General features: G+C 33.1%; 1 protein-coding gene across 1 annotated transcript in view; it reads right to left on the bottom strand.

The window, feature by feature from the left end:
* The window catches only part of Oatp30B (Organic anion transporting polypeptide 30B), a 119,421-nt gene that overhangs the window by 78,411 nt on the left and 21,364 nt on the right, over positions 1-19,646 (bottom strand). Inside the window, exon 2 of the mRNA XM_088228867.1 lies at positions 1,210-1,407. Within this exon, the coding sequence (XP_088084993.1) occupies positions 1,210-1,265 (56 nt within the window). The 5' untranslated portion in view covers positions 1,266-1,407. The remainder of the gene's footprint in view (positions 1-1,209; positions 1,408-19,646) is intronic.

Genomic DNA, 19,646 nt, shown 5'->3' with positions numbered 1-19,646 from the left:
AAGTCCTTAAAAGTATTAGACTTTCCCACAAATAAGACAATGAGCAACCACCCTTCGTCACAATTACGTAGGTCACACAAACATTGTAACTTCCCTGGCTAAAGGGGATGGAAACTAATTGAGTTCGTTATAAAACGAATGACAAAGAATAATATTTATTCTATTTTATAAAATCTCATTAACTTTTCCCTTACTGTCCCAAAAACATCCGCGCGTTACGGTGCTGTGTAATCATTACACATGCAAAAAATTAAAGACTTTAAATCGGAAAAATGTAACATTCATAAGCAATTGATTAAATTATTGGTAGTTGAAGTAAAAGTGGAAATATTTTGAATATAATTGCTAAAAACATGAAAAAAAACCATTAGCTCATGCTCCGAGCGCAGGCGAAAAAGCCGCCCCGAACGAAAGTCGGATAGCTACTAACTGGCGTCTGGGAAGATTAGTAGAAACTTTGCTGTTCGCGCGTGTGACGAGTGATATTGTCTCTCTCGCTCCCGAATATACCTGTATTATCGAGAGTGAGACGCGTATGATAGTGTGTGAGACAATTATATATTAGGATTACTCTTTTACTACGTATTCCGCAACATTCGACACATTGGGCAAAATTCTATGGTATTGGTGATTTATCTACCACTTTAAGTAAAATGCTTTTTCTCTCCCCAATAATCATGAATTATTTTACAAATTCTAACAGGGATGGTGAGGATTTAAGAGAAGGAAATATGGAAGTCTAGGCATTTACAGGGCTTATGACCTGTCATTGGATGGTTTAAGTGGCCTCCTTACACACTTACAAATTCATTATTTTGCCTATGTTTAAACATCCGTATTTCTTCAACTCTTCCATCTGTTGTTTTTAGTTTATCTTTGTCTACAAACATTTGGACAAACTAAAAATATTGTCATTAATTATTTAATGACAAATCCGATTTCATCCGATACGTAAATGACTACGAAGCGGACTTATCTCCACTCGATTTCCTTTTTCAGGATGTTTACCCGAGAGTAGTCTTCGAGTCGAAAGAATTCGGGTTTTATTTGACACACAGAACTGTATACTTAAACCGGACGCAGAATGGTGTACCACATACATATATATATATATATATTAAACGTGTAACGCGCTTTCCGGCTTTATTCGGTCGGACGGGCGCGGGCGATGTAATAAATAAATATCTATAGTAAAATATAATAATTTACCTGTGGCCTTTCCTGTGCTGCGGAGCAGCGGCGCTGCCCTGGCCGTCCCCGCCCATGCCGGCGGAGGTGGAGCCGCCTTCGCTGGCGCGCCGCGCGCGCCCCCCGCCTAGCCCGCCCAGCCCGCCGCTATGCCGACCTGCTCATACCGCCCGCGCTCGCACCCACTCACCACACCCCTCACGACACAAACCGCAGCACCTGGAGAAAAAAAATACATTAGGTTATACCGAGACTAATCTTTTTTGGGCCTTACTCTAAAACTTGGCCTCAAGTTACAGTTAAGTATAGTGGTATAGTTTGGATGGGAATACCATTCTTATTATAGTGGTAGAATAAGGATGGTATTCCCATCCGACTTATACCACTATACTTACGCCGAGTTTATAAGCAAGGTCTTTGTATATTACTTGTAAATTTATTTAATATTTACAACTTGAAATTTCGACACTATCAACCTTGCGAATGGCGAGATACCCGAAGAAATAAAATAAATGGAAGGCCTTAACCCTTTTTAACTCATCTTTTTTTCAACAAGCATTTTGAAAATAATGAAATACGTATTTTTAAAATAAAAAAAAGGTAGAAAATAGGAGTGTCATTTGTCGCATTGTGTTACAATGCCTCGAAGTATTCTCAAGTGTGACTGAAGTATGAAATATGATATTTAGAAACGATAATTGTTTTATTTCAATATTTAGAATTTTTCCAAATGTTTGTAGACAAAATACTGGATTTCACCCCCTAAGGAGTCATTAAGATACACAAATTACAACAGGGATAGAGAACATTTTAGAGTAGGGATATGGAAGTTTAGGCATTTACAGAGCTTATGACCTGTCATTGGTTAGTTTAAGCGGCCATATTAAACACGGTGAAATCCAGTCTTGTCTACAAACATTCGGACATACTCAAAATAATGTACTAAAACCAACTGGTCCAAGAAGAAGTGTAAACATTGAAAATTATTTTCAGGCGTTGCTTAGTAGGTGAAATAATGTAGCCATATGAATCTCATTTACATCTGTAAAGGTTTCAGCTCTTTTACATAACAAAAGTCAAATGATGGAAGAATTGAGGAAATGTGAATGTTTAAACATATGCAGAATGGTGTATGTTATGCACCATTAGGTGTGGAAAGGGAATAATGATGATATAAAAATATAAGTTATTAATATATAGCAAGAGATAAACCACCTTTTTCTAGGAGGGAATATAGAAGTCTAGGTATTAACAGGGCTTATGAGCTGTCACCGGGTGGTTTAAGTGGCCACATTACACACTGTGTAACATTCACCATTCTGCCTATGTTTGAACATCTATATTCCTTCAATTATTTAATCTGTTGAACTTTAAAAAGTTAAAGAGCTGAAAGCTTTTTTAATATGGGTGAGATTCAGACTGAATTATTTCACCTACATACTAGGCAACGCCTGAAAATACTTTTCAATATTTTTTCTTCTTGGACCAGCTGATTTATCAACAATATTTTGAGTTTGACACTAGGGGGTTCAATCCAGTTCTTGTCTACAAACATTTGGACAAACTTAAAATATTGTTGATATTAGTTACTTAATTACAAATTCATTTTTATTTTAACGAATGTCAAAAGGTAGCAATTACCAATGTAGCCATGAAATAAGGTTATTATTTTTTCGTTCGGGGTATTGTGTGAACACCAACATGTACGTAACTGAAAGTATATATTAAACGTCATTGTCAAACAATGACTCACATGAACAAGTTCTTCAAAAAGTAAAAAACACAACAATTGGAACTAATTGAGTAATCTCCTTCGTACAAGAAGTACGTCTGAAAAGTCAAGTGCGCAGTTTTCTTGCTACTAATTTGTCTATATTTCTGTATTCTATAATATTGTAAATGATAGGTTATATAGAGTGTAGGTATAAGTAATTATCTCTAAACGTATACACGCACATTAAAATACTGAGACGGTATAAGATATGAATAGGGAATTCAATTTTGTAATTTCGTTGGGTTACATGATGTATTTTGGGACGAAAACACTGGAAATAAATGTTTATGTAATTAAGCGGTAAAAAATACTGAGATTCGCGAAAAGATAAATAAAGGTTACAAAATTTAAAACAACCGAGTAAATGTCGGTAGAGACGGTCAGTATTACAAGCTAATAGGAACTCAATATCAATAGAGGATTTGAGATCAGTTAAGTTTCTTTTAAAAATTAATTTACTATCAGAAATCTAGTAAACAGACTTAAAGAATCGTCGGATCATTGCAGGGGTTGATAGCCTTAGATGTTCTATGGGCGTTTTAGAGAAGCAAAAGAAAAGGAAAACAGCTTAATAGCACGCGATTCATATTACTAACACTCCACGCGCGCTGTAAAATCAGAGATAGGAAACTCATTTTAGTGCCAAAAACCTCGCATGGTACACGCATAACACTTTTCACGAAAACATGGCATCAATTCATATTATAAGAGTAGTTACAATTATTGCATTTGATAATATAAAAGACAGTTCCGATGTATAATTCTAAATATAGAAAAACATGTTTCTAAAATAAATACCCATATCTGACTACATATATCTAAGATGACTTCGAAGATTTTTCCTAGTCACATCATGTTTTCTTAGATTCTGATCGAGATCCATCTAATTCTGGAGGCGGCATCAAATTTTATACCTCAGGCGAAATATTTTCAATTCAAATTGTCGCTAGAGAGGATGTAGTTGTCTGGGGTAAAAAAATAATGGGAATTTATAGTCAAGTATTCGTACTAAAACTATTCTATCAACAAAAAAAATCGCATTGCGGACTTATGGCTGAGAATATGGATTAAAAAAATCCTTAGTGCGGTATTAGCAGAACGTGTTCCCAAGGTTTGGAATCTATGCACGACGCCATTTTGACACATCATGCTTGGGTTGGGCTAAGTACATAGTGTGTAGGGGGTTGGGGGTTGGGGGTGGGGGTTACGTTAGTATTATTTTTCTAGCTGAGAAACTAACGAATGTCAATGATTTAAAAGTGGCCATTAAACTACGTTTAATAATTCTTTCTTTGCAGTCTCAATCCTGGGGATTGGTTTGCAGCAAAGTCCTGCATCTCGTCCTCCATTGGTCTCTATTTTCTGCAGCCCTCTTCAGCTCGACATATGAGGCGCAGTTTAAATCTTCGCACACTTGCTCCAAATATTCCCATCGGGGGCGCCCTCTTTAATTTGTCCCCTCAGCCATTCCCTCTATGATGTCGTGCAGGAAACCCCCATGGCGCATAATGTGGCCGATCCATCGGGTTCGCCTCTCTGAGATGGTTTTGATTAGGTGCATACCTTCTTCGATTCTGTTGAGAGCCTCGTCAAATAATTATGCTAACCAAATTAAACAAATTATATATATTTAAACATCTTGGTAGCTTTTTTCACTAATTAATTTCAATGAATCAACATCGTTTGATGTTTAAACGGCAAATATCATTTTGCATTAAAATCAAACTATCGAGTTACTGCACTTTAGTCATGCGTTAGGTGAAACAATGCATAATTTCACCGCTCGCGAGATTAGCTTGTACTGCTTGGAGACAGTGAAAGTACAGCTAGGCGACCTTGATTCGTGAAAACGTATGTATGTCCTTGTGAGCTGAAGTCGTGTCTTGCGTCCACGGTCTACACAAAGCTTGGCACGTCTGCCCCACATTGCATTCAGAACAGCACAGAACGAAAATTGATTTCACGTTTGCAAAACCCCGAGATCGTCATAAGAATAAGTAGTAAGTTAGTACAAAGTATCGATAATGATTTTAAGGCAAGCTTATCAAAGACGCTAGCTACGAGTTTATAGCTTGTAATAATACCTAACACCTAGGTATAGAAATGTAGAATACTCCTGAAAAACTCTTTATATATTAGATCCAAAATAAACATCCTGTATTTTTTCACTTGATATTGAACAAATAATGTTACGCACATAATGACGTATTATCACATTTTAGGCCGAAAAGCTGTCAGCATACAAATGGTGATACGAGATGAGCGGAAATAAAATAATACACTAATAAATTAGGTACATTATAATAGTATTTGACGATAATGAGTAATTAGGTATGAATATTATCGGCGGCAATGACACGAGAAGGCTAAAAAAACGTTATTTTTGTCGTAATGATTAATATTTTATGAATATGAAACACATAAAAACATAATTGAAAATAATCAAGTAAGCTTGCATATTCCAAGAGTGGTAATTTTCTTCGAAAGATTTGATATCTTCACCTGAATTCAGCCCATAACACAGCAAATGAAAATGAACAAAGAGAATAGTGTGGGTGTATGGCGTATAGATTACGGGTGAGATCCTGTTAACTGTTGTATGGTTCGTGTTACGTTGTCAGCTGATCGCTAAGTTAGTGAGAAGACATGCACAATAACTACATATTCGCCAACGGCACTATTCGTTGAGACAATGGAGAGTTTACACAGGAAGTACAATAAGACACAGACTGCCATACAACACACACACGGCTACGCTGACTACGCTCTAATTTGGTTCTGGTGGGAAGTCAGAGATAATGTGAATTGCTCAATATTTTGGTAACAGTGTACACTTTATGTGTAGTATTTGTGTGACTTAAATGAGCTGTCAGCTAATTAATTATGTTAGGTTACTGAAGTCACGTTTTTTTGGTATCTATTCGTTTAAACAAGGTGACTCTTTAGCATGTTCCATAAATCTATATAATTGGATTTTCATTCGGCCATTAATAATTTATTGGAAAATAAGAAGCGAAAAGCGAACTAACCGCACATACCCTAAATACTGTACTAAATTAAGAAGAATAATCAAAAATAAATATTATTTTTGAACCGAATTATACGAAATTGTGTGTATTTATTTTTAAAATTCCGAAATAAAGTTAATTCGTTTTAGAATAACGCGTGAATGTTCCTTTTAAAACTGAATTGGTTTTACCAAATACATCAGGCGACATGCAATTTAAAAAAAAAACTTTCGTATTCAAATTTTTAAATACTTACTAAATTACAACAATTTTAATTCCCAAGACTAAACGCGACACCGCAAAAAAAAATTGAAACTTTGGTGAATGGACACTATAATGTTTCATTGTAGATCTGTCGATAGTGTTTACGTACAAGAACGAATTTATTGGATTGGATTTGACATTGAAAAGAAGTGAACATAATATTGACAAAGTAAAACGTTTAGTATGCAAAACGAAGAGACATAGCATGAAGATAATATTGAGTTTTTTACATTTTACTGAGATTATCAATGTAATCGTTTATAAGACGAGTAATTTATTTGTGTTCGACGCCAAAGTATTAAAACCGACTCGATTATTATTGATTGTTATTACACAATAAATAACATATTATATTATGACACATTGTTATATGCAATAAAAATGAGTTATATATTCGCGCTGATGCGCTTTATTATGGAGTAGGTTCAGTTATAAATAAATTATTTTAAAAAAAAAGTAGGTCTATGTTTTTATAAGTCTAGTTAAGATATTGTTGTTGATATTTAGAAATAAATTTTAAAAAAGGTATTGTGTATAAAACATAAAGGATAACAATACGGCAGAAGCGTATTAGCTAAGCACATTAGAAATATAAAATTATGTACATACATACATATACGAAGAGGGACATGTGAACACAGAAAATTAATAACTGTACATTCCTCTTCAGAACCGGTTAACCTATGAAATAGGACTCTTAAATTAGTATTACAATACAATATTAAAATAAAACGTCATATTTTATAGATAAATTGTCTGAAATAGAAGTCTCACTGCCTATGTACTGTTCATGTAAAGTAACAAAACGCCAATCAGGTGATTTTACAAAAATAAATAATCCGTTAAAAACTATAAATGAACATATTTTACTCCCAAATTTCAGATACGGAATAAATATCTTCTGGTAGTTGTGAATATTAAAATAGAGTGAGCGTATGAGCATTAATGGCAGACATGAAAACAGCGTCAGAAGCCTTTCAATGCCCGTTTTCACTGCAAATGGGATTTCACGTCTAACGGCTGGTCTGAGCCATATACATTATACATTGAAGCAATTATTATATGGAAAAAAAATATCCGCATTACGTGATCTTAGAGTTTAATATAATGACGGGGTGTCGAAAGAAATACATTGTTTTGTATCAGACAGTGATATCGGATACTGAAAACGTAGGCGGTCTGTATAAAAGGATACAGCGAAAAATAAACATCTTTATAAATACGTTTTCACACAAACTAAGCCCATGTGTGGCATTGAGGTGTATAACTAGAGTAAAGATGAGCGTTCAAAATATGTTCCCTCAACCTGCGGCCAATTGGCATATGTTTGATAGAACGGACTGATAGAAGTCTGTTGCGAGCATTCCCCGGCTACTTTTCTCCTCGCAATTACTAAAATGCCATTATGTACGCTAAAATACTGCACAAATCGATCTGGAAATGGTAGAAAAAGCGATGGTATAACCTTTCACCGGTAAGCAATGTTTTAATCTTAATCAATTCTCGTTTAAAATAGCTATTTTAATGTTAAAAAAACATTTTATCAATATGTTACCAGTCGTGCGTTATCTCCTGTCTCTGTTAGTCGGGCCTATAGTTGAACGTATGGTGAAACGATAAACAAAGGTGACGCGTATGCGGGAGGGAACGACATACTAAATAGAACTTACAGAAGACCGATGTAAAAAGTCCATGCTTTTAACAGCAATGCACCTGAAGCGTGGGACTGATCACCTTACCTTAATTTATAGGATGATTGATATACGGTGCATTTGGTTTACAAATGCAGAGCCCTACGCACCACTGAGTGCATAAAGGGGAGTGAAGGTGATGACTAATTAACAGTTAAACATAGGTATAAATAAAAACTAGTAAAAATCTTTTTTTTTAAAATTTACATTGTGGTAAAACTTGACATTTGGCACAAAGTGGGAAAATGACCGAAGGCATTGGTTTCACGCAAATTTTCAAGCTTGGCTCACCGGTGAGTCCACAGTAATGAAAGAGCATTATATTTTTTGGGTATTCATAAGCCTGGGTACGCACTTTTTACTAAAATTCATGACAGTGATTCGGCTTTCCGGACTGTTGCGGTAATAAAGAAAACAGTAAAACCAAGTAGAACCGGGTTGTGGTCCCGTGGTAGCTTTGTGTAGCCGTGGTAGCCGTGGTAAATCCCACTCTTCTACAACTCGATTTCCATTTTTCCAGTACAAGTTATTTACGACTTATAGGAAATGGTCGGAAAATTCAAATATTTTGGTAAATAATAAGAACTCGAGTATTTCTCTAATTTGTTTTTAAAAAAAGATAAGTTTTACTTTCCGCAACGATAATAAGCGATGTTCAGTTAAAATGGTCGTTTGTTTTGTTAGCGTCACATTTACGTCATAAGCAAGTGTATTATTATTGCCGCGAAAATTTAGAGATACTGACAATATCAGGGATGTAGACAGTACGTAATGGAAAAATGAAAATGCTAGCCAATGGCCCGCGACCTTTTGCGACACACGAGCTCGGTGTGCTGTGTGCCAACTGCCAACACCGAAATTACTTGCTGATACGTGCGTACGGTTAGCTGGCCCAGTCACAACACAACACGCACTAATGCAAAATTTCGCCGTAAATGAATCGCAAGTCACGAGTGACTGAGAAAAAAAATCATTTTAGTTCGGGGTCGATAGAAATATGGAAGTTTTGATCAAGAAGTTTGTGGTCTATACGTCTGTAGTCTGAGCTCTTATTCTGTCACTGCTTAGTTAGTTCGTATCGTATGTAGCGAGAACTAGAGCGAAATAGGGTTTTGATTGCGTTAGAAAGAGATGGATACATGAGATACGCACGAATTTACGAAACGAATTCCCATTGTAATACGGGCCCTGTACTTATTTATACAGTTTTACAAGCTGCTGGACATCAATTTCGGTAGAAAATACTTTATGTACTAACCACGTATTTGTATCAAGGATTTTAATGCGGCATGCCGCGCCGCGCCGCCCTGAGCGTTACTAAACACATTTTTGGTAAAAATCGATACCTAACCTATACATGAATAAATGTTACCTCTACGGTTTTCTAACAAAATGGATATATGTATAAAAGTAAGTATTATGTAGATTGTCTGTCATAACCGTAAAAAGTAATTAATCATTGGTGAAGTAATTTATTCAGAGACAAAAGCTCAAATGGCGTAAAAGGTATTAAGTATTCAATGTTCATTATTCAACGAAGTACCAAACATGTTAAACAAATAGTGAAAATACGAAATAAAGTAAAAGTTTTTTTTAAACGTTACTTATATTCGAATTAGATAACACCTACAGCAATTAAAATATTACAGACACTGCTTTCAAATATATAACATATTTTAAGAGTATGGAATAAAAACGTAAACGATATTTACGTATCAATGCGTTCATCAAATAGTATAGACTGTACAAGGTTAAGTTCTGTATAAAAAAGAAATAAACAAATAACAAAGACGCCACGTTAAAGCATTTTCGATCGATTAAATAAAAAAGATACCCGGAACTTACATAAGTTATGAAGAAATAAGTAGTGGTGTGGCACTTAATATCTTCATCGTTGTTGTTACATTAAGGTGGCACGATCAGTCTTACGGTTCGGGTGCCAGTCCAAGGATCTTTGCATTCCAGATGACTAGCAGACAGACGTCTTACGCTTAGATCAGCTACATCTATCCGAAAGGAAAGAGATTTTGGCAAATATCTACTGGAATCCTTATACCAGCATTCTCACATATCGCTTCTCAATCCTTTACAAAACTTAATACGAATATGCATTTCAGTCGAATGCAACCCGGGAAGTTTGATGAAAAACAAATATTAGCTTTTAACTTTTTTCTGATAAACATATTGAAGATATTATTATCACAAACCCAAGTCGCGTAAATTGGATTATTTTGCAAAAAACCGCATATAAATCGGCCCGGTAGTTATCAAGTCTATAAAGGACAAACTTTCATACATTCATTTTTATATATACGAGTATAGAAGATAATAATCCAAAAAACAAAGGCAAATCTCGGATTCTTATTTGTAGCTATCCGAATCTTCCAAATCTCTGTCGGGCCCGGTGAACTTACGATTAAAAAGCATGTACGTAAAAAATCTCGAAGTTGTAAAGTTGGGTGTTCGAAATGGGCCCTCAAAAGGCATGGAAATTAATGTTCAATTTGAAATAAATTTGTAAAAAAAGGAGGACGGTTATATAATGTTTAAGCGTCAAATAGTTTGAACAAACGGGTGAGATAAACCTAGTGATCACTTCTTGTCAGTGGAGGGGTGAGAAAGATTGATGAAGCTTAGCGATTCCAGGGGTGGAGGGGCCGGGAGTGTCAAAAATACGAGTATCGAATGGTAGCTGTAAGGCTCTGATATTGGACCGCCTTCAGAGGGTGACATTCGATTTCCATAGAAACAATGCCATTGATGAGTATCCACAAACCCTACTGGTACAAGGCGCCTACGCAAAATTTCAAAATATGTATTAAATTCTATAAATAGGGATAATCAATATACGTACACGACGTAAAGGGCAACTTAAGATTAATTAAAATAAAGGTATTTCCTTTACTTACTGACAATATGAAAACTTGAGCTCTTCCCTGTTCAAATTACCAATTTTAAATTTCAACCACATACTTGTCAATCAATAAATAAAATTAAACACAATTTTCGGTTCTACGTGTAATTTAATATTCATGACATCTTAAATGAGTATGCAAACAAAAGTTACAACAAATACGTGTTTTATTACATCATTTTTTAATTAGAAAAACAATATTGTGCAATTTTATGATGAACGTTCAAGTGAGTCAGGAGTTAAGTGAGAGCAAAATAATTCAATTGAACAGGTCTGGTACATCAAAGGTTAATGGATGAGTGCATAGTCCCAGGTCGGTTTGAGGGTTAACTAATGTTACATGACGATTAACGAAAATTATCTTACAAATAAATCTATGTATCGGGGTCTAAAAGGGCCAAAGTCGGTTTTTTTTCTTACTAACATTTTATAAAAGCCAATTAAAAAATAGACATTTGAAAAAATTATGCACACATACGGGGTAATTTTTTTTTATTGCAAATTGTTTCAAACACCTTTAACAGTTTGTTTTAACGTCACAAAATAGCTGCAAAATAACTGTACTGTAATTTTGTGCTTTACGACATTAGTCCTTTTAGACCTACAAGCTACAGAAATATATTCTAAGTGAAAAAGTTTGCACAATAAGGAAGTTCAGTGTTTTTTTTTATCTGTTAATAGACTTTAAAACTAAGCTAAAAAATAAATAAATTGTGTTTCGTATTATCAGCGCTGTGATTTTTTTAAACTTTGTATTTTTAAGATTTGTGTGTGAGCCCATGTGACGTCTCAAGTTCACGTCCGTCTCATATCGGTTAGTTCTGCTAATTGGTCCGCTGACTAACCGTATACCGGAAATCTTTCTCATATCTCTTATCATTTATTGATTTATATGAACTAGTGACGTCGTTCAAAGTAGTCCGCTTTTTACAAAAATATTTTTTATTATTTAGTCCATATTTAAGAAACTTTGAAGTACAATTTAATGCTCTAATTTTGATCGGGCTTAAGAAGACATTTTTTATGTCCGATTTCTCGTAGGGCTTACTTCCTCATTGGACATATCGCAATAAAATAGTTGTCCCTCCACGCGGCACATTAAGCAAGCAACCTTTTTTTTTATATATTACGTATTATTTTTTAAATTTTTGACTCGACTACTCTCCTCCCTACTTGGTAAAAATCCTGAAAACGGAAATCAAGTGGAGAAAAGTCCGCCTAGTAGTGTAGTGGTTAGCGTGTTCGCCTACTATGCTAGAGGTCCTGGCTTCGATTCCTGGGAGAGGCCTGCACCATCAGGTGCGGATTAGGGTTTGGTAGTGGTGGTGGTATTGATGTTACCTTATGTTAATATACTATTTGATTGTGCAGATATAATTATGATTGATTCGACCCTTTATTTTTTAACTATCACCTTAACCTAGGAATATTAATTTAATTTAAAATAAAATGACATTAAAATTGTTTACATATTCACAAACTTATTATGGCTTTTAAGGCTCTGTCCGAGTTCATCCAAAGAAACAATATTAAATACTTGAAAGAAGACAAAACCAAAATTATAGAAATTAAATGAAAAGTAATCCCTCATGCATTGAAGAAGATACTATACATGAGGGGGTTAAATGCAAAACTACCACTGTGCATGATCACTATTTATGGGAAGATCAACAAAACCGGTAGCCAAATGACTATTTCTTTTAAGTTCAATGTGCACACTCAACTTAAAATTAATATTCTTTTCCCTACGTGTTATACCGCGCAAAAGTTGCACATTGAACTTAAAAGAAATAGTGTTTTTACTGGTAGTTTAGTTGGTCTTCATATTCAAAACTATGATCATGCACAGTGGCGGTTTTGCATTGAACTCCCTCATATTTACTAATTGATCTTATATTCTTATAAAAGTCGAGCTTTTAAAACTCTATCTTTAATAGCCATAGTATAAAGAATGAAGGGTGGCTATTAAATATTATACATTCAAGACATACAAAAGCTTCTTAGGAATATTATAGAGCGACGCTTTTTTTTGTTATAACCAATACAGCCTTTATTTGATTTTATGTATTTGAAATTTAACTACGCATAACTCATTTTGCGATAAAATAAGTATTTGACATGGCAAGAATAAAGTATTTCCGCATGTAATTATTTAGTATGGAGGCGTCGTAGTTAACAAACGATTGTTCCCATATTATATATTATTTAAGAATTCCAAAGTCATCGCTTATTCGCACGCTTTCCAGCAAATAGTAACAATACAATTGCGAAATACGGATATACGCACGAACACGCACATTTTTATTAGGTACAGGTTAGGGTGATAAAAACGGGACTTATGATACATAGTAGGAATATTTTTATTCGTCGTTATAACGGTACTAAAATTCCCACATTGAAATGCCATAATACGAGTATATCGAGGCTATACTGACAGAATGCATTAAGTCAACAGTCTTTATATATTTTTTAATATTTTTAAATGTTGGTGCAAGATGTTTTTATGCTATGCCTAGAATGAAGATTACTCTTTCAAAGCTTTAAAAAATTAAAAAATAAAAAAAATTGTGGGAGAAATAATGCGTTGAAAGAATGAAAAAGCTTTAAATGCGATTATCTCGGAACTTGTTTTGATGACTTAAAGTATTCTGTCAGTAAAGCCTCGATATTATTGTAAATCAAACTATCAGACTTGTGATCTAATGGTTACCGCGTTTGCTTACCTTGTATTTTGTGTTCGATTTCAGACCAGGTTGACATAAAATATTTATTTTTAAAGTTTTTTTACACAGTTGTATGAGCATTAGATTAGTAATGATGATATGTGAATGAAAAAGTTGAGGTGGCAAGCTTCATCGATAGGAATGTTAAGGAATAAAACAAATTCGTTTAGAAAGAAATACAAAAGACTGGAATTTTAAAACCATATTTCGTAAAATGTGCAATATGTAACTATTAAAAACACTCGTTTACGATACTGTAGAAATTAAAGAGCCGGGTCAAGAAATGAGAAATAAAAAATTCTTTTACAGTAGTAAAAGTAAAATGAAGACTTTTAACCCTTCTATGCCCGATTTTTCTAATTATAACTAAAAAAATATTTTTATGTAAAAACAAAGTTAAATTTTATCAGTTTTAATTTCATCTTATAGTTTATGTGGATAATATTATGTACATCGGGCATTAAAATGTTAAAAAATACAAGAACGTATGGAAAACAAGAAATGACGATTCTTATGAACATCTTTATGTATAATAATGAAATTTCGGAAACAGTTTTAACTTCAAAGCTTAAAAGCAACTGAAGAAATCACCATTTGAACTTTAGCTAAATTACATTTTTGACAGAATACGTGCAACTGACTTTTTGTTTCAAATTTTATCGAAAAATTTTAATGGGTAGTATGTATACAATATAATAAACTAGTCGCCGAGTGATAAACATGCTTGAAATCACTTTAATACATCGGTATGCAGCAGATGTAGACTTACATTGAGCATTGTAGGGTTAAAAGAAAAATAACACATAAATTACTCCTTGGAACGGTAAACTTCAATTAAATGAAGATTAATTTGCTTTGATTTCAAATAGCATTAATTTGTGAGAACATACTATTCGCTGTTTGTTTACTATTCGCCGTTGATATAAATTTTCATGTGCTTTTAATATTGGTGCATCAGAATATAATATTTTTGTAAATAAAATTTTATGATATTTATAAATACCAAACGCATAGTATACAACTTAACATGGATTCAAACCCCGAATACTAAAAATTATAATATGACAAATGCTTAAATATTTTTAATAAACCGAAAAATAAGAAACAAATTGTACAAACCGACTGTCAGTATTGTAAATGATAATCTTATTAAGAAGATAAAGATTGAAAAACGAATTTCGAATAGGTAAAAGGTGCTGTCTTAATTCAAAATGTTATGAAAATACATGTATGTCTACTAATTGGACATACTAATTGACCTTAATCTTTAAAATAACAAATAATGTACCAATATAGTAGAATAAAACCAGTTTTTTTTAAATGCAAGTGCTTTGTTTTAAATGAAATATGTATCTTATATTATATCAATCAATACGTAATCCTGCGTACAGTTATGATGAATAATAAACATGCCCTTAAGGGTTTAAGCCAGTTTAAATCGGCTAGAACCACTAACCATCGACAAAAAATTTGGTTGACCTAAAGGAAAACTCATATTTTACGCTGGAAAAAATTCAACAAGTATATGGAAATAAATAATAATGAATGTTAAATCCAATTTTCCGAAGCACGAAAATACGAAGCAGCATTATGTTTAGCAGGAACGAGTTATTTATAATATTATGCACCCTGATGAGATTATTCTTGTTTAATTCTTATTTCCGAAGCTCCGAAGAATGTTAGTCAACAGTAGGATTTTTGTAGTTTCCTCGGCACTAACGAAAATGGGAAGAAAATATTCTAGATAAGACTGCAGTCAACTAACTAGCCAGATTATTGCACGAAAGTTAGAGCGGCTAGGACGGGTCGTTTGATCATTAGTAATAAATCAATGTTCAAAATCAAAAGCAATAGATACAGTTTTAAAAAACTATTCCTTTTTCATACAAAAAAAATAATATTTTTTTTAAATTGTTACTATTACTTTCAATTTTCAACTAAGTGTAACTTACAATAAAAACAACGCGGCCTTAGAAGGAACACACCTTTTTCAGTAAACAGTTACACAAGCGACGTGAAAAAAGTTGCACTTCACAATTGTTAACTAATTAATAACACATTTAAATTTACTCATAATAAGCTCAGTATTGTTGGGAAATTCAAATGGATAACAGAAGAAATTGCTTTGATTTGCTTTAAAATGAACAAGATTTTACTTTAACCAGCAAATTGCTTTTATAATTTTCTTATACGAGAAAGACGACAAATTGAGATCACAAAAATATGATAAAATATTTTGAAAGTTTCGTAACTATAAAAGGCAAATTGATTATGTCAGGAGTCAGAAATTGACAAGATGCAATAAAAATTATTTGGCAAAGCAAACATTGTAACCAATTGGCAATAATCATATAATCTTTCTAACTTCACTGGGGTTTTTAAATGTTCAAGAGAATTTGAAAGGAAAGCAATGTTCTATTTCTCTGATCTGTAGGGTTATATAGGTGTAGAAGTCCAAAGCCGAGGGTAAAATAAGCAAAAAAAAAAATATTGCTGCTTCTATTTCAGCAAGATATAATTTCCATTTAGTGGGTATAATCGCGGCTTATAGTCCTTGGCCAGAATCATAAGATTCATGTGCGAAGATAAACAATAGGTAAGAACCAGCATGATTATAACGTTAAGTGGTCAAGGATTTCAATATCCGGTAAAACCTTTATTTGTCCAATGTCACAGAGCTAAGGTAAATTCAGGCAATTGCAGATATACTCAATATGTTTAGCTGTCTTATATACCCAAACAAAAGACTATAGTCGCAAAGGAACGTTTAGCATGTGCGAAATTCGTCTAATCTTCCGTTCAGTCTTTAATTTATACGCAAAAGTAATACAATACTGCGTGAAACATTTCAAACCTATTCAGTTCATGGTTTACCTCTTAGTTCTAATTCTCAAGGCACTCTCTCAATACCCATCCACAATTCCTCTTTCTTCTCTTACTCATATAGTGTCCATGCGGCTCGACTGTGGAATCATCTCCCATCCACCGTCAAAGATGTTACTACATTATCTCTGTTTAAATCACGTCTGAAGAAACATCTCCTTTCTCTTCCTTAATCTCTCCCCCTTTCCTTTTTTCTCTTTCCTCTTTTTTCCATTTTCCCATTGAGTAATAGTTTCGATTTAAGGTAATTTATAAACAAATACGTTTATTTCTATTTTTATATATATATATAGCTTTTTAATTATTTTTTTCTATTGAATAGGTTCTGTGACTTGAATTATAAAAAAAATAATTTATTTTATTGGTTGGTTGGAAGAAATTGCAATTTGGCAATAAGCCCGCCAATGTACAAATAACATTATGTACAAAAAGTTTAATAAATAAATAAACAATAATTTGTAGTTTCATACAAATCAGAGAATATCGAAAATTTGGGGCATTGGCGGTTTCACACGTTATTAGTAGAAAGGAGCGTACTTAATGTGATTATGAGTTTAGACATAGACAAACGGGGTGGCACGCATTATCAAATGCACAGTCAATATTAGCTTTTTTTAAATGGAAATGGAAGAGTGAGAATAAAATTCAGCAGCAGCATGAGATAGATTTGAATCGTTTTAATTATTATTTTAAGATTTCCAAAGGAATTAAAACCTTTTTTTAATATTTGTAATGCAGATACATTTTAAAATGATAAAATATATGTATTATATTATTACCTTAAAGATGGCGGCACGGTGGGCAATATTTCTAAACGCAAAAAATAGCATCAGTTTTTCTCTCTTGTTTCTTTATCTAAAAAGCTATGAATAAATCGAACATTTGCTACATATAACTACTTAGAGACCTCGTGTAATAAATATATATTAAAAATCGATGACTAAGATTGTTCTTGACATGACATACAGGTTTGGCATTTAGAGTTAACGGATCTTGTCTTCGTGACGCCAACGGAGAACGGAGGAGAAACAAAGAACATCGGACAGCTTATGGTATAGTTAAAACTAGTAACTAAGCACACGATTATTATGATATTATGTCACCAATACGCATAGTACAGACTAGATATTATCATAGTTGACTTGTCAAAAAACACAATAAATAAACATACTTCTGTATGTACCAAAACAAATATCAGAATTTTCAAACGCTTTAACGAAATTTCGCCTACCTATAGTGTATATTCCGTGTGGTGATTTATTAAAAGAAATAAAAAAATATATGTGTAATTGCATCAATTTTTAGAAAAATAGTTTTACAAACATTGTCTTATACTAACATAAGATTCAATAGAAACCAATATTTAAAAAAAATCAAGAGCTAGAAAAAACAAATATATTTACATATACTTTTGTACGCTAAATATTAGGAAAATACCCAATATTATAATAAATAGCCATTGATTTTAGGCAAAAAATGTCTGTATTTTTAGTTATTAATTTTAAGAGGACATAAGTCTCCTTGGCGGTGCCCACATACACGGAAAAATAGCTTGTTGCCGATCGAGAAAAGCTGCCCGAATGAGCTCTCTGTAATCTGGTAGCCTTAGCATCTTTGTGGTGAAAGAAGGTAATCTAGAAGTACGTGATATACACTTCATTGGATTAAGAAAAGAGGGAAGTGAATTCTTCACTGACAAGGATTCTTCTCTCCTTCCAACATCAACATCATCATTTCCCTTTCCGCACCCGGTGGCGCATAGGGAACGGGATTGGTAAGCCAAATGCAGCGTATTTCGATCATCTGTTACATGCAATCAGCCTTACGCTTCAGAAACAATGAAATATTTTAAAGGTTGTTATTCTATCAACAGACTATAAAACTTGTTATAGAAATATATATTATTTACAAAATAATCAAATTAACGTTGTACACAAATGTTACGCGCATTAACAATAAACGAAGAGTCAGGAACTATTTTAAAAACTTTTTTATGTGCAGGATGAAAAATATAATATTACATGCAAAAGTACATTTCGCACCTTTAGGGCGAAAACGACTTAACTCAAAAAAAGCTTAAAATGAGTTAAGATCTTAGAGTCTATACATCTATACTCTAAGGTTTAGATCATAAAACGAATCCAATAAACATTATCCGTAATTGCATTTAAAAAAACGCAACATTCGGGTGGGAATAGGACAAAATCGTTACATCGGTCTCTTTTTTACTCAGAGAATTTAGATTCCGTGTCAGTAAGGAAGCAACGCTATTAGTGTTGTGTTTACATTGCTGTGTGAAGGACGCAACGCAGACAAACATACAGCGACTGAAAGCCGGTTGAGTCGATTTTATTCTGATACAAATGGCAAGTTTACTTTATACAAAAAAATATTTAAGTGACCAATTTAGCTTTGTGATTATTTCGTTACGACTTACCGATAATCTTAGTGACTTATTTAAGTTTGTTTCGTTTTATTATATAAATTATCGTCAATCTTAGTGACTTGTTCACGTTTATTTCATTTCGTGAAAAAACAAAAAAATGTGTTTGGTGAGCTGATCTGATATAATTTTAATTTATGTCATCTTATTTATCAAAAAGCTTTTGTTTGTTTTTTTTTCAATCTAAGGACTCGTCAAATAAATGTCTTGTTTAAACTTATAAAAAAATATTTTTATTACGCTTTTTTTTCATGGGTTCATAGCTGAATGCCTTCGGCATAATTTTTAATTCAAAATTTGGTGCTTACTTTGACCAATACAAAACAATCGACGAAAGTATACGAAGGTGTCAAAATTTACATTTTTCTTCTGCAATTTCCCAAAAAGTTGATTTTTTTTAGTTGAGTCGTTTTCGTCCTAAAAAAGGTGCGACATAGCAATACAACAAATATCAATCACAGTGATTCATCAAAGCACTTACTGTTTTTATACATATTTTTTCTTCAAATCACCTAAAATTGTTTCCTCGCTTCTATTAAGCACGTAATGTTTTTTAACAATTGAGCTGCTGAATTATTTTCGTTATGTTATTATTTTTTTTTTTATTAATTTACTTATAAGTACTTTGTTACACAAAATAAATATTATATTTGTTTGTTTGTTGTTATTGAATTTTTTAAATATAAATTGTAAGAAACAAGCTTGAATGATATATTTTAGAGATGCGTAAAATAATTACAAGTAAAAACATACTGTTA

This window comes from Micrasema longulum, unplaced genomic scaffold (genome assembly GCF_059751315.1).
Source record: "Micrasema longulum isolate JH-2025_06_02 unplaced genomic scaffold, ASM5975131v1 h1tg000611l, whole genome shotgun sequence".
Classification (NCBI taxonomy): Eukaryota; Metazoa; Arthropoda; class Insecta; order Trichoptera; family Brachycentridae; genus Micrasema; species Micrasema longulum.
Note: the sequence above shows the minus strand (reverse complement) of the source record. Positions and strands in the feature narration are given on the sequence as shown.